The sequence below is a fragment of the Notamacropus eugenii genome, chromosome 2 (assembly GCF_028372415.1).
Source record: "Notamacropus eugenii isolate mMacEug1 chromosome 2, mMacEug1.pri_v2, whole genome shotgun sequence".
Classification (NCBI taxonomy): domain Eukaryota; kingdom Metazoa; phylum Chordata; class Mammalia; order Diprotodontia; family Macropodidae; genus Notamacropus; species Notamacropus eugenii.
In genome coordinates, this window is record NC_092873.1 from 20,143,093 (window position 1) to 20,162,249 (window position 19,157).

The 19,157-nt window shown below is 55.0% G+C and overlaps 2 protein-coding genes across 2 annotated transcripts; one reads left to right on the forward strand and one right to left on the reverse strand.

Moving 5' to 3' along the window:
• Positions 1 to 4,672: 4,672 nt before the first annotated feature.
• Positions 4,673 to 9,540, forward strand: NDUFV1 (NADH:ubiquinone oxidoreductase core subunit V1). The gene is made up of 10 exons (XM_072639335.1): positions 4,673 to 5,643; positions 6,439 to 6,521; positions 6,613 to 6,783; positions 7,282 to 7,465; positions 7,707 to 7,896; positions 8,252 to 8,464; positions 8,546 to 8,712; positions 8,873 to 8,954; positions 9,062 to 9,207; positions 9,366 to 9,540. The coding sequence occupies exons 1-10, from the start codon at positions 5,563 to 5,565 to the stop codon at positions 9,447 to 9,449; spliced, it is 1,401 nt and encodes a 466-aa protein (XP_072495436.1). The 5' UTR covers positions 4,673 to 5,562; the 3' UTR covers positions 9,450 to 9,540.
• A 289-nt stretch (positions 9,541 to 9,829) lies between these two features.
• On the reverse strand, positions 9,830 to 18,520 carry LOC140524654 (double C2-like domain-containing protein gamma). The gene is made up of 11 exons (XM_072639336.1): positions 18,048 to 18,520; positions 16,698 to 17,025; positions 15,703 to 15,782; positions 15,545 to 15,616; positions 13,307 to 13,416; positions 12,005 to 12,134; positions 11,866 to 11,919; positions 10,591 to 10,742; positions 10,360 to 10,441; positions 10,180 to 10,276; positions 9,830 to 10,092 (listed from the first exon to the last, which is right to left on the reverse strand). The coding sequence occupies exons 2-11, from the start codon at positions 16,993 to 16,995 to the stop codon at positions 9,962 to 9,964; spliced, it is 1,206 nt and encodes a 401-aa protein (XP_072495437.1). The 5' UTR covers positions 16,996 to 17,025; positions 18,048 to 18,520; the 3' UTR covers positions 9,830 to 9,961.
• Positions 18,521 to 19,157: the final 637 nt, after the last annotated feature.

Consider the following 19,157-nt stretch of genomic DNA (forward strand, 5'->3'; position numbering starts at 1 on the left):
GTGTGGGCATTGTAACAGGCTGAAGATGCAGAGACACATTTTAAACAATCGCTGCCCCAAAGAACTGACATCCAACTCTTTGGGATGTAACATTCACAATCAGTTAGTCAACAAGCATTTTGTGATGACAAGTTCAGAGCTTTATAGAAACTTTGAAGTACAAACACCTGGTGCATTCATGAGAGTCATGGACAATACTCACAAAGGATTACGTTTGTCCTCTGTTGCCGAAGAAGACCATGCCATCAGAGAAAAGATGATATGACTTGCACTTGACTTTGCTTTGAGTGAGGGAGGGCTGTGCAGGTCACCAGCCTCATTTCTCCTCCAGCAGTCACAAAGGAAGTACACCTGTGGATGACTGCAGTCATTGCAATGTCAAAGAATGTTGAGTTGATTGCAGGAGCAATATTACAGGTTTTCTATCAGCCGATCAATAAGTATTTATGAAGCACCTACTGTGTACCAGACACAAGTACTGGAGATACAAAGGAAAGGGAAAGGCAGTACCTGGCCTTGAAGAGCTCACAATATAACGGGGAAAACAGCAGACAAACAAATACATACAAATGAGCTATAGGTAAGAAAAATAGGAACTAGCCCACAGGAGAAAGGCACCAGAATGAAGAGGGGTTGGAGAAGACTTCCTGTAGAAGGTGAGCTTTTAGCTGGGACATGAAAGAAGGCAAGAGGTGGAAATGAGGAGGGAGGACATTGCTGGCAGGGAGGACAGTACAGGTACCATTGCATTCCAGTATACACCACTGCGGGCATCATGTGAAGGATGCTCAGTCCTCAGAGGATGAGAAACACAGATACTTGGGCAACGAATGTTCAGACCACCTGGAAAAAGCCTGCCTTGCCCTCACAGGATGTCAAGGACGTGAATATATTTTTCATTTTCAATCCACCCATCCATCTACAAGCATTTAGTGAGCACTTGCTATGAGCCTATCACTGAGCAGAGCACTCAACATAAACCCAAAGACAGAAACAATCCCAGCTCTCAATGGCCTGAGATTCCAAAGGGACAGGCCACAAAAACATACAAAAATATGTATAGAATAATGCAAATGAAAAGAGAAAAGGCCAAATGCAAACAAACATAAGACAATTAAAGGTGAGGCAGGTTGGGAGGGGGCCAGCACCATCATGTGGAAGGTGATGAAGGAACAAAAGGACAGCATGAGGGGAAGGGGAGCACCCCAGGCCCCTGAGATGGCCCATGCCAAGGCACAGCAAGGGGAGATGGGGAAAAGAGAGATGGCCACATAGCTGGATCCCAAAGACAGGAGAGACTGAGAAGGTGCTTTGGAGCTAGCTTATGGGGGGCTTGAAGAGTCAAACAGGAGTTTGTATCACCTTCACCAGGGCATTAGAGAACCATTGGCGCTGGATGAGCAGGAGGCTGAAAGCCGCTGTGCAGTGCAGCAGTGCATGGGATGGCCTGGGGTTGGGGGAGACCTGAGGCGGGGAGGCCACTGGGGAAGGAGCTCTAGCAGTCACTTAGGAGACAGTGACGAGGACCAAGATGCAGGGTAATGGCAAGAGATGGGCTGGATGTTTGTCATCTTGTGTCTCTATACAGACCGTGGCATGAGGGTAAGATAGAGCACAACTCTGTGCCTTGGAACACCAGGCTCTCTGCTATAGCAGGACTGGCCCTCCCTGCCCCCCATTCCACCCCAGGAATTTTCTTGGCTTAGGGTAACAACCCCTCCCAAATCCATTTATAAGGTATCCCTCCCCATTAGACCAGTCAGGATTTATCCCATGATCTCAAGGCATAGTAAGAACAAAAGAGGTAGTTTATGTTCTAAAGCATTGGAACATGTTTTGGTTGTTATTTCAATTGTGTCTTGACTCTTTGTGACCCATCTGGGTTTTCATGGCAAAGATACTGGAGTGGTTTGCCATTTCTTTCTCCAGCTCATTTTACAGATGAGGAAACTGAGGCAAATAGGGTTAAGGGACTCGCCTAGGGTCACACAGTTGGTATGCGTCTGAGGCCAGCTTTGAATTCAGGAAGATGAGTCTTCCTGACTCCAGGACAGGTGCTCTATCCACTGTACCACCTTGCTGCCTGCCTGGCGCACAGAAGATAAACATATAAATGTTGATTAAATGGGATTGGATAGGATAGGACACAGATGGATTGGTAATTTGTTGGTATCCTCTTTCAAGATTATCAATGCCTTAGACCCTCTTTTGGTTCAGGTACATGGATCTAGGAAGCAAAGGGGAGAGAACAGAAAAGAAAGAATTAAAGGTATCCTAAGTATTAAAGACTCATAATCTCTTCAGAGATCAACTCCCCTGCTTCAGCCCCTTGTGGTAGCTCCCTTTTCCCTATAGCCTATATCCTGGTCTGGCTCCATAGAGCTCTTGATATTCTATGCTCTGGCAGCAGAAATGTTTAATAGTGAGGACTTGGAAGCACGTCTGTTCCCACAGGAATGAAGGGCTGTTATAATGTTAACATCTGGGATGGAATGGTTGATAGTTTTAGTGCCAACGGGCCCAAAGAGGTCATGTACAGATGAGGAAATTGAAGCTCAGGGAAGTGAATGACTTGTCCAGGGTCCCACAGCTAGTAGGTGGCAAAGCAGGGATTTGAATTCAGGATTCATGATCGAACCTTTGCTGCACTGCCTCCAAAGCTTTGCCTGTTTTTGATGGAATCTGTGATTCTGCTGGTATAGGGAACTCCTGCACTGGAAACTCTCTCTACCAGTACTGATCGGCACCTGATCTACAAGTAGTCACAGGACACAGAGGTTAAGTGATTTGCGTGTGTGTGTTCCTGTGTGATGTCACTGTATGATAAGGTATTTTGTGTACAGTGTTTGATTTGTGCCGACTGGCACGCAGTGAGTTGTTGCTTGCTAAGTTGTCACCATGCAGGATGAGATCACAGAGTGATGGAATGTAGTGGGTTGAGAAAACTAGAAGTTTGTGACATTCTCACTCCTAGTGTACATACTTGATTACTGTGGAACTTGTCACATTCAAATATACAATTTGATCTATGGGAGAATACAGTCTGACCATCTGACTGATGCCATCCTCTTTCCTTATTGATTGGCCAGAACTCCCCAAAAAGAGTTCATCTGCTTGGCCCTAATAAAGCTAGAGACAACCCAGAAGGATCAGTTCAGGGCTATCATGAGGAAAAACGAGAAAAACTGCTCCAATCTGGCCATTGTGTAATGTGTGCCTTTGAGTCTCAACTGATCTAAAGTTGACTGAGTCTTTAGAGATGGATGATGGAATCCTAACAAAGCTGCTCCCAGCCCTAATATTCCAACTGAACAACAGGTGGCATGTACTGTTTGTCCACACAATCTGGTTTTAACCACACCACAGGCCCCCAGACTCCATGCTCCAGCTAGCCACTGCCTCCAGATCCAATTCCCATATTTGAACACGGATGTCCTTATACTCAAGCGCAATCACAGCATCCATTTAGCCCAAGACGGGACCACAACACCTAACTATCCATCTTGACCAGACAGGACCACAATAGCTAGCTGTTAGGGCCCAGCTCTGGACCGTGGCCTCCTGTATGGAAAGTTGAGACACCTGGAGGTGCTAACCTGCTTACGTGGCATGCTAGATGGTCTAGTAAGCTACGAGGTACTGGGAATGCCTCAGTAACAGGATAGGCTCCGCCTACGGGGAGGAACATGGGAGGAGCTTGGGTGCCTAAAGATATACTGGGGCATTGGGGGGATCCCGGGGAGAGTGATGTAGCCATTAAAGAGAGAACTGCTGCCAACTCGGGTGTTCTGTCTAGTTATTCCCCTCCCCCACAGGAGGGACCAGGGACGCCTGAGGACCAACAAAGACTTAGATCTTGAGGTAAGATTCCAAGCGAAGCCCAGGGAGGGAAAGTTAGTGTAGGGAGCCCGGGAGATTTAAATTAGTGTAGAAAGCCCTGGACAGCTAGCCAATCAGAAAGCAGTGTGACCAGGATGTTTGACCACTGAACCACAGAAGGGACCCTTCCCCTATTACCTAATCCCTTAATGAACCCCTCTTGCCTTTTTAATATTCATAATTTCCCTTGATATGTAATAATGTATTAATTATGTAACTAATATGATAATATAATAACGTAATCAGCTGTATAATACACTATAAAGGTGCCTGTGTTGTCTTCCTAAGTGGCTCGTTCCTCTTGGAACTTGTCCCGCTTCGTGAGAGGCACCAACCTCAATAAATGCCTACACTTGAATTAGAGGCGGTCTGACTGAATTCTTTGAGATGGCTCTGCCACAACACGTCATGAAACCACAACGACAGACGCAGGCTGGAGTAGCTATGGAGACTGTCCGAAAGGGGGATCGTCAGGATGTCCTTCTCAACTGCAAAGACAGGCATGTGTCCTCCTAGATTCCTGGGTAATGCTTTGGGGATCCGCTCCTTACTCCAGAACTCGGGACCTTAACAGGAATTAAAGAACTGAGACCAACTTGAATTTTTAAAGTTTTTCCTTCTTTCTGGATGAATTTATCAGCAAAGAAACCTACACATATCTCAACGTACAAAGAGCACCAAGAACTGTAGGCGGAACCGGGAACTTCAGGTACCTAGGGATTGCTTTTAAGCGCAAATGACTTGAGGCAGTAACAAAAGCGCTCGGTGCTCCTCCTCAATTCTCCTTGTTTTCCTCTGTTATCACTATTACTATTTTTTGCTCTCTCTTCCATTCGTAGAGCTCGTTGTCCGGACCTCTCCTTGCTCTCATCGTACCTTCCATTACATTCACCTGTCCGCCTGCCTGCCCTTTCTGCCCCCCTCCCAAGAACGTAGGTCCTCGAGGGCGGGGTGGGTTGTCCGGTGGCTGCATCCTCAGGGCAGAGCAGGGTGGGTGCTGCTACCCATGGCAGGTGCTCCATCCATGCTGCTGAGCAGAGCCCGCGGGCAGGTGACGGGAGGAGGAGGGGCGCGCTCGAGGACGAGGACGGCAGGGTGGAGGCAAGCGCGCATGCGCTGCAGGGGACGCCGAGGCTGGAGGGAGGACCACGTGCTGGGCCGCAGGGCGCCCCGCCCACCCCGTGTCCATCTCCCCGCGTGCCCGGACAGCCAAGGAAATAGGATGGGCGATTGCTGGCACTTCTGAGGCGCGTGGGGGGTGCAGATGAAAACTGAGGTCCAGCGAGGTCCCGCGGCTCTCCCCAGTCGCTCGGGCAGCATAACCTTGACTCCAACCTCCTCGCTCTCTTCGCTAAAGGGTAGACGCCCCTAGCGGCCGCTGGGAGCGGAGTAGAAGAGAGCCTCAGAGCGCAGGCGTGAGAGGCTCCCAGCTGGCGCCCAGGAAGGTGAGACTACGATTCCCAGAAGGCACCAGGCCGGAGAGGCGCGACGGCGGGGCCTCGCGGCTCCGAGACGCCAGCGTGCGGCGCGGCGCATGACGTGAAACTCCTGCGCCTCGGCTCCGGCTTCTGCCCGTCCGCGGAGCGAAGGTGACAGAGGGAAGGTCCGCGCCCGACGAGGCAGCGGCGCCGCGAAGCCTCGGTCCTCCTCCCGCCGCCCGCGGCCCCCTCCCCGGCCCGCACAATGCTGGCGGTGCAGCGGCTCCTGCGGGGATCGCTGTCCTCCAGGGGCCTGGCCCGGCTCACCTTCCAGGAGGCGGGGACGGTAAGTCCGCGGAGGGGGCGGGGCCGCAGGACGAGAGGGCCCGGGAGGGGCGGGGCCGCAGGACGAGAGGGCCCGGGAGGGGCGGGGCTTGGCGCTGCCAGGGGGCGGGGCCGGGGCTGGAGGCCCAGCCCCCTTTGTCCCCACCTCCCCACCTGGGCGGTACCCCCTGCTTCTGCGGGACCCTGGGGCAGCCGCAGTGCGTGTGATGCTGGGACGCTCAGCCTCAGTTTCCCCTTCTGCAAAATGGACGTGGTGATGAAATGCATCCCGTCTGTAGAGTGAGTCTCACACCTGGAAGGGACCTTGGAGGTCACCTTGGCCAACGCCCTCATTTTACAGATGAGGAAACTGAGGCCCGTTAGGTTCAGGGCTTGGCCAGGATGTGGCAGGGAGGAAGGGACAGACCCCCCCCCATGACCTTTGTGACCTTGAGCCACGTCCCCTCAGAGACTGAGTCTTTTGTTGGCTGCTTAAAAATCTTTGCCCACTTTGAGGGAGGAAGAGGGAGAGGAGGCAGATGGGGGGTGCTGCGAGTCAGAGGCCTGGCCTTTGTGACTGGGGTGCTCCTCACGCTCAGGACTGGGGGACTCTGTGTCTGCAGAGCTGGGGTGGGGGGTGGGTGAGAGCTGCCTGTCCAGCAGCGACCTGTGCATCGGGCGTCTGCCCTGCACCTAGTCATCTCTAAAGGACAAAAGCCTGGCCCCTGAGTTGGCCTGGGGCCCCCGCTTCTCTGGATCTCCAGGAGTGAGGCTCAGGCTCATGGGTCCAGGGCTCCTGAGCCCCCCTCCTCCACAGGCACCCCCCAAGAAGACGACATTCGGGTCCCTGAAGGACGAGGACCGTATCTTCACCAACCTCTACGGCCGCCATGACTGGAGGTACTGAGGGGGTCTTATCCCTACTGCGGGCAGGGCATGGGATTATCCCCCCAGTCTCATCTCTTCCATGTCCAACCCCCTCCACCCGCAGGCTGAAGGGGGCCCTGAGTCGGGGCGACTGGTACAAGACGAAGGAGATCCTGCTGAAGGGACCCGACTGGATTCTGAATGAGGTCAAGACCTCTGGACTTCGGGGTCGTGGTGGCGCTGGCTTCCCCACCGGTCTCAAGTGGAGCTTCATGAACAAGCCATCAGACGGCAGGTGGGAGGAGTGGGGGACAGTGGGACGGGGGAGAAGGGGAAAGGGGAGAAAGAGGAGGATAAAGGTGGTGGTGGCGGCAGCAGCAAGGGTGAGTCCCTGGCCTGCTTTCTCCTCTGTAACATGGAACAGTGATAACCTATGCCCTGCCTTCCCTTCCTCCTAGGACTGTTCTGAGGATTCCCTGGGTGGGGGTCTTTAGTCTGTGCCAGGATGGGGAGAGATGTGTGGCTGTGCCCTTCATGGTGGCAGAAGCCCCTCTTCCCCACTGCCTGGAGCCCCGGGGCCTGCTCCTCCTCTACCTGAGATGGTTTTCAGACAAGGGCTGAGGTGGTTGGTGGTCAGTGAACGTAGTGGGGATCAGGGTTGTGTGGAGTGAAATGGAGACTGGACACTCGAGGTCTCAAAAGAGCTTGCTGGTGCCAGGGAAGGGTTGGGAAATGAGAATGATGTCAGAGAAGGCATAGCTCCACTGGCTGATGGATCCCCTGCATTCCTCAGGCCAAAATACCTGGTGGTGAATGCAGACGAAGGGGAACCAGGGACCTGCAAAGACCGGGAGATCATAAGGCATGACCCTCACAAGCTAGTTGAGGGCTGCCTTGTTGGGGGCCGGGCCATGGGTGCCCGGGCTGCCTACATCTACATCCGGGGCGAGTTCTACAATGAAGCCTCCAACCTGCAGGTGAGTGAGACCAGGCTTGGATCCATAGTGGGTACCTTAGGGTCCCCCAGAGCCATGCTGACAGATGGCCTTCTCTTGCCAGCCCCTACCGATCATCTCTCCCCTGACCCTCCCAGAACCTTCACCCTCTGACTTCTGACTCTCCCAAAGCTTTCTCGTCCAACCCTTCCTCATAGCCCTCTCCTCCTGACCCTTCTCCTCCAATCCTCCTCACAGTCCTCTCCCGACCCCTCCCCTGCAGGTGGCCATCAGGGAGGCCTACGAGGCTGGGCTGATTGGCAGGAATGCCTGTGGCTCTGGCTACGACTTTGATGTGTTTGTGGTTCGGGGGGCTGGAGCCTACATCTGTGGGGAGGAGACAGCGCTCATCGAGTCCATTGAGGGAAAGCAGGGCAAGCCTCGCCTCAAACCACCATTTCCTGCTGATGTGGGTACGTGACCTCATGCTCTCCCGGGAGGCCATCTCAGAGGCACAGAGTGTGAGGGCTGGCCCATTGTGGGCTTGGGGTGTCTTTGGGCTCTGGCCAGCTCTTAGCCCGCTTCTGTAGGTTCAGGATGGGGGCCCTGTATGACAGAGATGGGAATACTTGTCCAAGCTCTCCCCAGGGATCCTTGACCCCAGGGTGTCAGTGGATACTCTCATTGAGCATCACCAGGGTAGAGAGGTCTGGGAGGGAGCAGGCTGGGGGGCAGGCTTTCAATGGCAATTTCCTGTGGCCTGGAGGGGTAGTGCTGGGGCCAAGGGCCCCTGCTCAGACCTCCCTCCTCACCCCCTCCTTCTGACAGGCGTTTTCGGCTGCCCCACCACTGTGGCCAACGTGGAGACAGTAGCTGTATCCCCCACCATCTGCCGCCGTGGCGGGTCCTGGTTTGCCAGCTTTGGCCGAGAGCGGAATTCAGGCACCAAGCTCTTTAATATCTCTGGCCATGTCAACCACCCTTGCACCGTAGAGGAGGAGATGTCGGTGCCACTCAAGGAGCTGATAGAGAAGCATGCAGGTGAGGGCCGGAGGGTGGGTAGGGAGTTCAGGGTGTGACAGAGTCGGGGGACCAAGAAGTGATGAGTTCTGTGGCCTGCAGGGGGTGTGATCGGTGGTTGGGACAACCTCCTGGCGGTGATCCCCGGTGGCTCGTCTACACCTCTAATCCCCAAGTCTGTGTGTGAGACCGTCCTGATGGACTTCGATGCGCTGATCCAGGTTCAGTCAGGGCTGGGTACTGCTGCCGTCATCGTCATGGACCGCTCGGTAAGGACGCTCCACCCCACCCCTCCACCCCCACCTGCCTCTGCCAGACCTCCTCAGACTCCTGCTGCTACAACCCCGGGGGGGGGGGTGGGTGTCCCAGCATCCCCTCCCCCACTCCCTCTTTCCCCACCTCAGTAGTGACTCCTCCTGCTCCCCTTAGACAGACATCGTGAAAGCTATTGCCCGCCTCATCGAGTTCTACAAACATGAAAGTTGTGGCCAGTGCACGCCTTGTCGAGAGGGTGAGCACCCCGAGCCCAGGTGGAGAGGGTTTGGGAGGGAGTCTGGTGCAGGCCCCAGCCTGGCCTCAAGGGGGAAGCCAGAAACCCCTTCTTGCTGGTCATTTCAGGTGTGGACTGGATGAACAAAGTGATGGGGCGATTCGTCAAGGGGGATGCCCGTGTGTCTGAGATTGATGCCCTCTGGGAGATCAGCAAACAAATTGAGGGCCATACCATCTGTGCCCTGGGTGACGGGGCTGCTTGGCCTGTGCAGGTACTGTGAGCCCACTAGGACAAGGAATGGAGGAAATGAAAGAAATGGCCCCGAGCTGGTAGGGGGACCCAGGGAATGGAGGAAATGGGCCCCAAGTGTGAGCAGGGGCCCTTCAGGTGGACTTTGCCCCTGACCTCCTTCTATTCCCTTTGGAGCAGGGCCTGATCCGCCACTTTCGCCCAGAGCTTGAGGATCGAATGCAGCGTTTTGCACAGGGCTACTCAGCGCGCCAGGCGGCCTAGGCTGGAGCCTGCCACCCCTTTCCTCTTTCTTGTGCTACTTTGTGTGAATAAAGTCAGGGCTGCCCTCGGGCTGCTGCTGAGTTTCTATTTACCCACATGTGCTTGTTGGGCTGCAGTAGGTAGGCCTCAGGCCAGCCTCTGGGAGAGGCCAGAGGAGGACACTGGTCCTGGGACTCGGAGGGAGGGGCTGGAAGTGGAAGTCAGGGACCAGGATCAGATTTTGACTGCCTATTATGCTCCTGGAGACCCCTGTCCTAGAAGTAGGCCTAAGGTCCCTTGCTCTGTCCTCCCAGGGGGGAGTAATGGGGCCAGGTCACCCCTGCTGGTGAAGGGCAGCATTCTACCGGCCCAGAATCTGAGAAATGGGCGCAGCACAGCCCTGCACTCAACATGTTTATTGAGGGAGCAGAGAGAAAGGAGGGAAAAGCAGAGCATTTGTGGTCAGACTGTCCCTGCCTGCTTTGCGCCCCCACAGAGCATGTGCAGGGGCTCCTTCCAGGCCCACTGCCCTCCTAGTCGCCAAGTTGGGGAGGGGCTCCATCCAGCCGGTGCCACAGCTCCAGGCGCCAGTCACTGCGGGCCAGACACTCGCTCCAGTGCCGAAGCTTCTCCCCAGTGGAGTTGATGCTCAGCTGAAGCCCACCTGGTGGGAGTGTGCACCCCACTCAACCAAGGCCCCAGCCCTCTCCACACCCAGGCCTCCCCTCCACAGCCCCTCCCTGGCCCTCACCAATGAAGTCGTCAGCTGTTCCCAGGTCATAGTCCCACACGGACACCAGCAGGGTCTTCTGGGCAAGCTCCTCCCTCTGCCCCGCATAAAAGAATTCCTGTGGACATGGTCTTGTCATTCAAGGGCCCTGCGGGCATGACCTGGGCAGGAGCCTGGTGCCAGACCTACCTCCCCACTCACCTCATTGAACTCGGGGTTCAGAGTCTTCTTCCGCACTGTTGTCTTGTATTTGGACTTCTTACCCATGTTTGGTTGGAGGAAGCTGAGGGATGAGAGTTTTGGGGTGGGGGTGGGGGGTATTTCTGACTGCCAACTGGGCAGGTGTGCCCAGCTGATGGGGAGGGTCCTGGCTGCAGGTCAGGGGAAGTTTGGATCCTGGTAACCCACCTCCCAACCCCCCCACCCACTCACATGCGCACAAAAGGGTCCGAATATCCATTGGCATCCATAGGGGCAAGGTGGGCGCAGCGTAAGACCCCAACCAGCAGGCCTCCCCGCTGGGAACTATAGCAGAGCGACAGCAGGATCCGGCCCCGCTCCTCTCCAGCTGCTTCCACCACCTCCTGCAGGGCCAGTGTGGGCAGGAGGCCTGTCACTGGGTCCCCAGTGGGACAATCCAGAGTAGCTGACGCAGGGGCTTCAGATACGAGTTACCCCAACACAGGGACTCTTTAAATGTTGATGGAGCCAAATTGGCTGAATTGTACTTGTGAAGCCTCACACCAAATGGGGTGTGTGTGTCTGGGGGGGGTAGGGGGTTGTAGAGGAGTCTAGGGCCAGGCCACAGCAGGGCTAGGAGATGGGACCTCCAGAGAGCTGCCTAAAGCCAGTGGCCCAGTGGATAGAGGTCAGGACAGTCAGGTGCTTTGTAAATCCCTGTGTGACCTAGCCAGTGTCCCTTCTCTGGGCTTTAGTTTCCCCCCTTTACCAACAGATTTAGCATTCCCTTTTCTAAGGGCCCCCCCAGCCCTGACCTTCCCTGTTCTAAGGCCCTCCCAGCTCTGACATCTCCTGTTCTAAGTGTTAAAATTCTATTGCCTTTAGTTTAAGCTCTGGTCAGGATCAGGGTACCCTACCCAAAGTCTCTAGAACCCAAGCTGAGGATATCTGGACGGGCACCTTGTTTCCTGGTGTGGCTCACAGACTGGGTCTGCCCATCAGAAGGGCCTGGAGCTGTGACATGAGGTGGTTTATTGTGGGCCTGGAGGGCAGCCCCCACATTCCTCCTGTCTGCTCCCTAAGGCCTAGCAGCTCTCTAAGAGGCCTGGCCCCCTCCTTTCTTTGCCCCTGCTTTCCCCATTCCTCACAGCCCACCCCAGAGAATACAGGACCTGACCTTCATGCCCGCTCACCCCTTCCACTGCACCAGCCCTGACAACTATTTATTCCTTGCTGATATTGGCGTCCTAGCCCTGGAACTGTTTGGGTCTCGTGGGGTCCCTATCCTCGGGTGCCCTCATCCCCTCTCTCCATCCTGCCCTCCCCCAGCTGTCCCTCTGGGTGCAGCCAAGAGATTCATCAGAGGACAGACTACATCCAAGTAATTAGCATGAGGGAGGCAGCTGGAAGGCCCCAAAGCTTCTGCCCAAAATAGAATTAGCTGATGGGGGGCCTTGCGCTCACAGAACCCCAGAATGACAGGATTTTGTGAAATGGATGGGGGAGCTCCAGCCCCAGTGAACCCACCTCCTCATACAGGGACATGCCTCGGGCAGTGTCCAGGCTCCTGGGTCTTCTGGTCTGAAAACAGAGGGGAGGGGCATGTCAGCCCTGGGCCCATCACCCTGTCCCCATCTCTGATGTCCCCTGCCCCTGCCCATCTCACCAGACGCCTCTTCTCCAGGCAGATGTTGAAGCTCCGGGTCAGGTTGGGCACCAGCTTCTTCAGGGCCACTCGCACCTCGCCCAGAGGTTCTGCCCGCCTTCGCAGGCGGGCCTCCTCACACACACACAGCCTGGTCCCAGATCCCGGGGCCTGTCACTGCTCAGCTTTATCTAGCATCTGCCCAGTCTCTAGCCCCTCTCCAGGGCTATGGACCCTTCCTCTGCCCAGTTCCCACCCCCACCCCCATCTCCACACTTGTCTCCTCACCCATCTCTATCCTGATGTCCCCCATCTGTGTTCCCTATCTCTCCCATCTCCTCAGCTCCCAGGATTCTCAGGGCAAGGGGGGAATTCTGCCACCTGGAGCAAGGGCATAGCATTGTTTTCAGTTCTGCAGTTGGCAGGGAGCTGAGGAAGAGCAGAGCCCCAGGAGCCCTGAGAGGGTCAGGGGCAGCTAGGAAGCTGCTTTGGGGCAGGAGGGGCTTCCTAAAAATGTTGCCAGTACTCTCTGTTCACTGCACCCTGGAGAAGCGTTCTGATTGCCTCACCCAAGTTACAGCTTTGGGGAGAGTAGCTACCTTGGCCCCTGGCTAATCCTGGCATTTCACGGTGCCCTCTTGGGTGCACAGGAGGGCTTGCCTCCTACTTAAATCCAGTGTACCCTTTTCTGCAGTTGGGAGGGGGGCTTTCCTGTCTTAGGGGCTCTCAGGCTGGCCAAAGCCCCATGAGGGCAGGGACCCGGTGTCCTCAGGTTTCCATCCCTTAATCATTGCTGCCAAAGCCTTTTTGTGGCCTCTGCAGCATCCCCTCCCCATGACACTCCATGGCAGTGAGCCCTGTGGGAGGCTCACAACCCTGCAATGCTGAGGGACAACAGCTGGATCCATGGTGGGCCAGTAATGATCGCTGGTGCTTACCTAGCACTTTACAGACACTGGCTTCTTGTGGAGCATGACTTGGGGGTTCTCCTCAACATTGGAGGCCCCAGGCTGCCCCCAGGATCAGCCCACCTTCTCTTTTAGTCACATCTCTCCCACCCATCCCTGATGGCTAGGCTCGCGCACCATCTTTGGTTGGCATGAATGTATTATAGCTTAGTTGCCCACCATGTTTCAGTGTAAGGGGGCACCATCTAAGAAAGTTGTACCTGGGAGATGCAGGCCACTCAAGCAGAAAGACTGAAAGATAAGTAACAGCTGGCCTGAGGGCTCCCTGGCACCCTCCAAATGTTAAACGACCCAGAGAGGCACAGCAGCCCTGGACTAGGGCCCCCAGGCAGAGAATACGTGACAGGGGGCTCACCGAAGAGTCTTGCATCCGGCATCCTGGCAGGTGAAGCCATGGTAGGTAAGTGTTTCGTCCCAGTGTGGTCCCCGGCTGCCCCGCACTGTTCGGGTGCGCAGCTGACTTGCCTGGGAGTCAGGAGGCAGGATGGCTGAGCTCAGGAGGGTTAGGAGGCTCCCCACCCTGCTACTGCATTGTACTGGCCCTCTGGGCTGGTGCATGGGAGGCCTTGGGCGATAAATATCCTTAGCCTGTGTGTAGCAAGGCACCCTTTCTGTGGTTCAGTGGGGACTTCTGCTATCTCCTGTCTGGAAAGGTCAGCTGGGCACATTCACTCCCCACACCAACGACCTGCTGTTCTGCCCTCTGAAATCTATCTGCAATCTGTTCCCTTCTTTGTGATGCTCCTCCCACTATAATGCTCATGACCATCACCAAGACCAGGACCAGTGTGTGTCTTGTCTGATCACCACGTGGGGCCCCCATCAATGGTGTCTTGTCTGATCCCCACGTGGGGCCCCCATCAGTGGTGTCTTGTCTGATCACCACGTGGGGCCCCCATCAGTGCTGTCTTGTCAGATCAATCATAACAGTCTCCTAACTGCTCTTTCTGCTCTGGTCCCTTCTTTATCCCCTTCCCCCTGCCCATCTTCCTCAAACACTGTGGCACAGTGGAAAGGGTCCAAGCTTGGAGCAGAGGACCTGGGTCCAATTCTGCCTCTCAAAGTCTCAGTTTCCTCATATGCAAAATGGGGGTAATAACGTACTTTCTACCTACCTTTCTAAATTTTAAAATTTAGAAACGCTATTTAAATGTGAGATTATTCTTATTGTTAGGTCATATCCTTGCCCAAGAACCTATAAAGGCTCCCTCTTACCAATAGGATAAAACCAAAATCCTTCCTCTAGCATTCTAGGTCCCAACCTCCCCATCCAACCTTAGCTGCTACTGCTTTCCTAATTCACTCACCTCATCATTGTTCTTCCCACATTCAATACACTTCATCCTGTCCACAGGCCTTTGTGTATGCTGTGACCTCCACCTGGAGCACCCTTTTCCCTCCTCCACAAAGTCCTACTCATCCTTCACAGCCCACTTCAAACTCCACCTCCTTCAGGAATCCTTCCCTGATCACTGCAGCGCACAAGAATCTCAACCTTGTCATGTTGTTCAGTCATGTCTGACTTTGTGGCCCCATGGTGTGACCCCATAGCACACCAGGCCCTTCTGTCCTGCCCTGTCTTCCAAAGTTCATGCTCATTGTTTCCATGACACGCTGCATCCACCTCACCCTCTGCCATCCCCTTTTCCTTTTGCCTTCAATCTTTCCCAATATCAGGGGCTTTTCCAATAAGTACCATCTTCACATTATGTGGCTGGAGTATTTCAGCTTCAGCTTCAGTATTTGTCCTTCCAATGGGTAGTCTTAATGAATTTAAGCATTGATGGATTTGATCTCCTTGCTGTCCAAGGGACTCTCAAAAGCATTGATTCTGTGCTGCTCAGCTTTCCTTATAGTCCAGCTCTCCCAACCACACGTTGCTACTGGGAAAACCATAGCTCTGCCTACAAGGGACCTTTGTCAACAAGGTGACATCTCTGTTTTAGTGTGCTGTCCAGCTTTGCCAGAGCTTTCCTTCCAAGGAGAAAGCATCTTTTTAATTTAAATTTAATGCTAGAGTAGTTGGCTGTTTCCTTCTCTAGTTCATTTGACAGATGAGGACACTGAGGCAAACAGGATTAATTGACTTGCCCAGGGTCACACAGCTAGAAAGTGTCTGAGGCTAAATTTGAACTCAGGAAGATGAGCCTTCCTGACTCTGACCAGTGCTCTATCCACTGTGGCACTAACTATCCTCTCTAATCTCAGGCAATTTCAGGGCAATTTCAGTGCCCTGAAAAGTGCTCTAAGGCAGGTGACTGGAATTTTTGTTAGAAGGGACCTTCGTGGTTCACCAGGCTTGTCTCCCTGACATCCTATAAATTCCTTGCAGGCAAGGGCAGGATGGTAGAGAAGACAGCTGGGAAAAAATCCAGTCCCCTAGTCCTAGGTTCTCCACCCACCCAGCTCTGTGCCCTCCACCAGACCCAGAGGACCTGGCACTGCCACTCACTCCGGTGTGTCTGTCCCCTTTCTGGTTCTTAGCTCCCTCTCCTCGAGGATGAAGCCCTTGGGGTGCGGTGGGGTGTCCCCCTCTGGCTCCGCCCTTCCCCAGCCCTAAGCCCCACCCTCCCAGTCCTTCCCTGACATTTACCTTGCTTATCCCTGGCAACAGATTTGCCTTCACAAAGGTGTCAATGGAGCCTGAGTCCAAGGGTTTCAGCCCCTGGACAGAGAGATGGCAGCCTTCAGGGATGGGAAGAACGAGGGGGAGTTGCTGCAGTATTAGGTCCCCCAGCCCCAACCTCTCACCTTGGCCCGATGGATCGTGCAGTGCAGGACACAGTTCTGCTGGTCCAAGAGGAGGGTGAATTCAAGGGAGCCCAGAGCAGCTAGGGAGGGAAAGCGAATAGTCCATGAGGCCCGGGCTCTCTTACCTCCTTGGAGTCCCGGCTAAAGCCCCACCTTCTGCAGTTCTCCCCAGTCCAGTGCTCTGCCTCTGTGCATAGTTGCTTCTCTATCCTGTCTGTAGCTGGGCTGTGGGTAACTGCGTTATCTCGTTTATTGGATCCTCAGCTCTCCCTCAGAACTCTGGTGTCTGTTAGCATGGTGCCGGCCACATAGTAGGCACTTATATAAATGTTTACTGACTGACTGGGAGCTGAGGGAAGTGTCAGCCTTTGACGTTCATCAGAACATGAAAGGCTACCAGAAATCGATGATAACTTACCAAGAGCCCGATGGGCTTACCTGCCCCGGGGGCAGGGGGGAGCCCTGTTTCCTACGTGGTTCTTAGTTGGAAGGGCAGCAGAGATGGGGGTAGGGGTCCCCAGGATCTTCCTCTGATTTAGCTCCTCACATCCATGTGACCTCCAGCCTTGGCTCTGCTGACATCGCCCCCTCCCCAATGGAACTAGTTGGACCCAAATGAATCAAGGGCCCAAGGTAGGGTCACCTTCTTTCTTCCGCAGCCCTGATGCAGCTCCAGATGGGAGCAGCTCTGTGTGTGTGTGTGTGTGTGTGTGTGCATGTGCTTGCCTGCGTCCATTTGTCTATGAACTCCAGCACAGGTGAGTTCATGGGTTGTACATATGTTAGAAAAGTGAGACTGACCTGTTCAAGGTGCTGTCATCTGCCTCTCCCCTACCCCCACCCCCTTCCTGGGCTAGGCACCTGGCTACGGAGGGAGCTTCTTGCCAGGTGTTGCTCAGGCAGACAAGGGTGAGGGAGGGCAGAGTGCTGTGGCTTCCTCCCCCTGTCTCTTCCCTTTCCCACCCCCTGGTAGACCCCAGGGCCTGAGAACTCACTGGTCTCATCTGAGTCTCCATCCTGTTCCTCCTCCAGGCACTGGGGAAGCTGAGAGACTCCAGCCTTTGTGGTTGGGGTCTGGGCTTCGTCCATTGGGCTGCCCAAGACTGACTCTGGAGTTGGCTCGTTGGGGAGTGCAGGTAGAGGGGCTGGCCGAGGCCGGAGCAGGGCAGGAGCAAAGGGGTAGAAGTGGGGGAAGTAGTCGGAGATCTGGCGGATGGGGCGGATGGGGCCTGGGCTCACGTTGATGGCCATATGCTCTTGCATGGTGACCTTCTCCCCACGAGCACCAGCCATGGCCAGGGGTGCTGAAGGCCAGAAGGTCCCCTAAGAGGGTTGGTGGATGATCAGGGAGGTCCTGGTGTGAGGTGGGGGCTGGACACAGGGCAGGGTAAATGTGAGGAGAAGGCCAGATAGAGGGGAGAGGTCAGTGATAGGAAGGTTGGACAAAGGGAAAGGGTCAAGGACAGTAGGGAAGACACAGGGGAAGGGTCCGCATGAAGAAAGGGACTGAACACAGGGGAAGGGTCATGGAGAGTGAGCAGGGCCGGGGAAGGTCAGTGTGAAGAGGGGGCCAGATAGACTGGAGAGGACAAAGAGGAGGGGTCAATTCGGAGGGAAATGTCAGTGTAATGAGAGGACTAGACGGAAGGGAGTGCCCTGGGAGTGGACCCCAAGCTCAGCTGGCTGTTCTGGAAGGAAGCCCCTTCAGGAGGACAGGACCCTTGGGGCTGGCTGGCAGCCTAGATTGAGTCTAAGTAGTTTCAGCTGGTCAGCTCACCTACAGCAAGGGCGTGAGACAAGGAACTGGACCCTGGGGATGGAGGTGGGTGAGTTTGGGGTGGGGGAGAACCAGAACCCTAGACAAGGTTATGTGCTGTGGGCCATCCTACTGGCAAGGACTTATGTGTTTGCATTTGTCTGGGGGTCTATGGAGATGACCTTGTGGAGGGGAAGACTCCCTTCTGGGGAGAGGTCTTTTTTAGAGGACAGTCTCTTGGGCTGCAGTGGGAGAGAAGCTTGGGAGGTCTCAGGGGAGGGCCAGCTCAGGGGCACACAAGTCATAGTTTGCAGAGGGGAGGGCATGTCTGTTGGGGGGTTCTGTCCCGGGCAGTAGTTGGGGGGGTCTCTTCCCAATCGAGTGTCGGGATAGGGGCGGTTTGGTGTTTGGAGGGGTTGGGAGTCTTGCCCCTAATTTGGAAGGATACTGTCCTGGGCTGGACTTAACCGCCTGAGGAACTGAGATAAATACAAGGTCAGGGGCTTCTGGGGTCTCCTGGGGAGATCATGGGGGTGCGCTCTTCTCTGTGTTCCGGGGCTGCTGGGGCAGGTGAGGAGGGAGCACTCACCTGGCTCTTGGACTGACGAGCAAACGCGGGACTGGACCAACTGCCTGCGAGCTCCGGTCCGACTCCCGTCAGCTGCCTCTCCTGTTGTCACCAGTACCCCGGCGGCCGCCGCTGCTGCTGCGTGTCTGTCTCTTACCCGGGCTCCAGCCTGGACTGTGTCTATGACCGCCCCGTGTCCTCCGGCGCAGCGCCACGGGGACACACGCAGACAGGCACACGCACACACATACACACATACATACACACACACGCTGAGACACACTGAGACACTAGTCCCAGCTCCTCCCCACCTTCCCAGTACACCAACAGCATCTGGCCATACTGACTCACACCCCTATTGAGACACTGTTACCCACCGAAGGTGTGCCACTTCCCCACCTCCTACACTGAAAAACACACTCAGTGATCACACCCAACGTGATGACCCCAGAGTCAGGACCACTGTCACACTCAGACGCTGACACACACATAGGCACACACAAACACACTCAAAGGGAAAGGCGTGCATCTAACACTGAACACCCTGAGGGAGACCTTGCCCATGCCAGAGCTCAGGAGCCCCATACCTTTCCCTAGACAGCCCATGCTCCTACCCCCTCTCCTTCCCATCCTCCAAGCCAACTGAGGCACATATTCACACCCTCATACATGACCCACACAGGTGCTCTGAGGACTGGGTCAGAGGATGTTGTCACTTGGGGTCTGTGGGAGACTTTCCTGAAGTTCTCAGGTCCTTCCTTCCCTTCTGCCCCTCCCCCCCAGTTCCCTCTTCTCTTTTCAGACCACTTTGAGCCTCCACCCCTGGGTCATCTGGGACCTTCTCTCCCCCCTGTCTTGATCCTCTGTGAAATGGAGATATTTTTAAAAAGTAATTTATGCTTGCTAACTGCCAACAAAGGTGAGAAATGAAAAGGAGAGGGGGACAGGAAGCCTGAAGGGGGAGAGGAGGGAAGTCATTAACATAAGACTGAACATCGGGCTAGAGTGGGAGAAGGTGACTTGGTTTCTCCCCCCCTTTTCCTTTCCCCCTTTCACTTCTCAAGCCCCTCACCTAGATGCCAGGTCACTAGCCCCTGACCTGTAGCCCATCGTTGTAGGTGCCATCGTCTA

Coding starts and splice junctions, on each gene's coding strand:
- NDUFV1 (XM_072639335.1), top strand. CDS start 5,563: ATGCTGGCGGTGCAGCGGCTCCTGCGGGGATCGCTGTCCTCCAGGGGC. Junction 6,784..7,281: donor AACAAGCCATCAGACGGCAG/GTGGGAGGAGTG, acceptor TGCATTCCTCAG/GCCAAAATACCTGGTGGTGA. Junction 9,208..9,365: donor GGGCTGCTTGGCCTGTGCAG/GTACTGTGAGCC, acceptor CCTTTGGAGCAG/GGCCTGATCCGCCACTTTCG.
- LOC140524654 (XM_072639336.1), bottom strand. CDS start 16,995: ATGGCTGGTGCTCGTGGGGAGAAGGTCACCATGCAAGAGCATATGGCC. Junction 11,920..12,004: donor GCCTGGAGAAGAGGCGTCTG/GTGAGATGGGCA, acceptor CTCTGTTTTCAG/ACCAGAAGACCCAGGAGCCT. Junction 10,093..10,179: donor AACAGCTGACGACTTCATTG/GTGAGGGCCAGG, acceptor CACTCCCACCAG/GTGGGCTTCAGCTGAGCATC.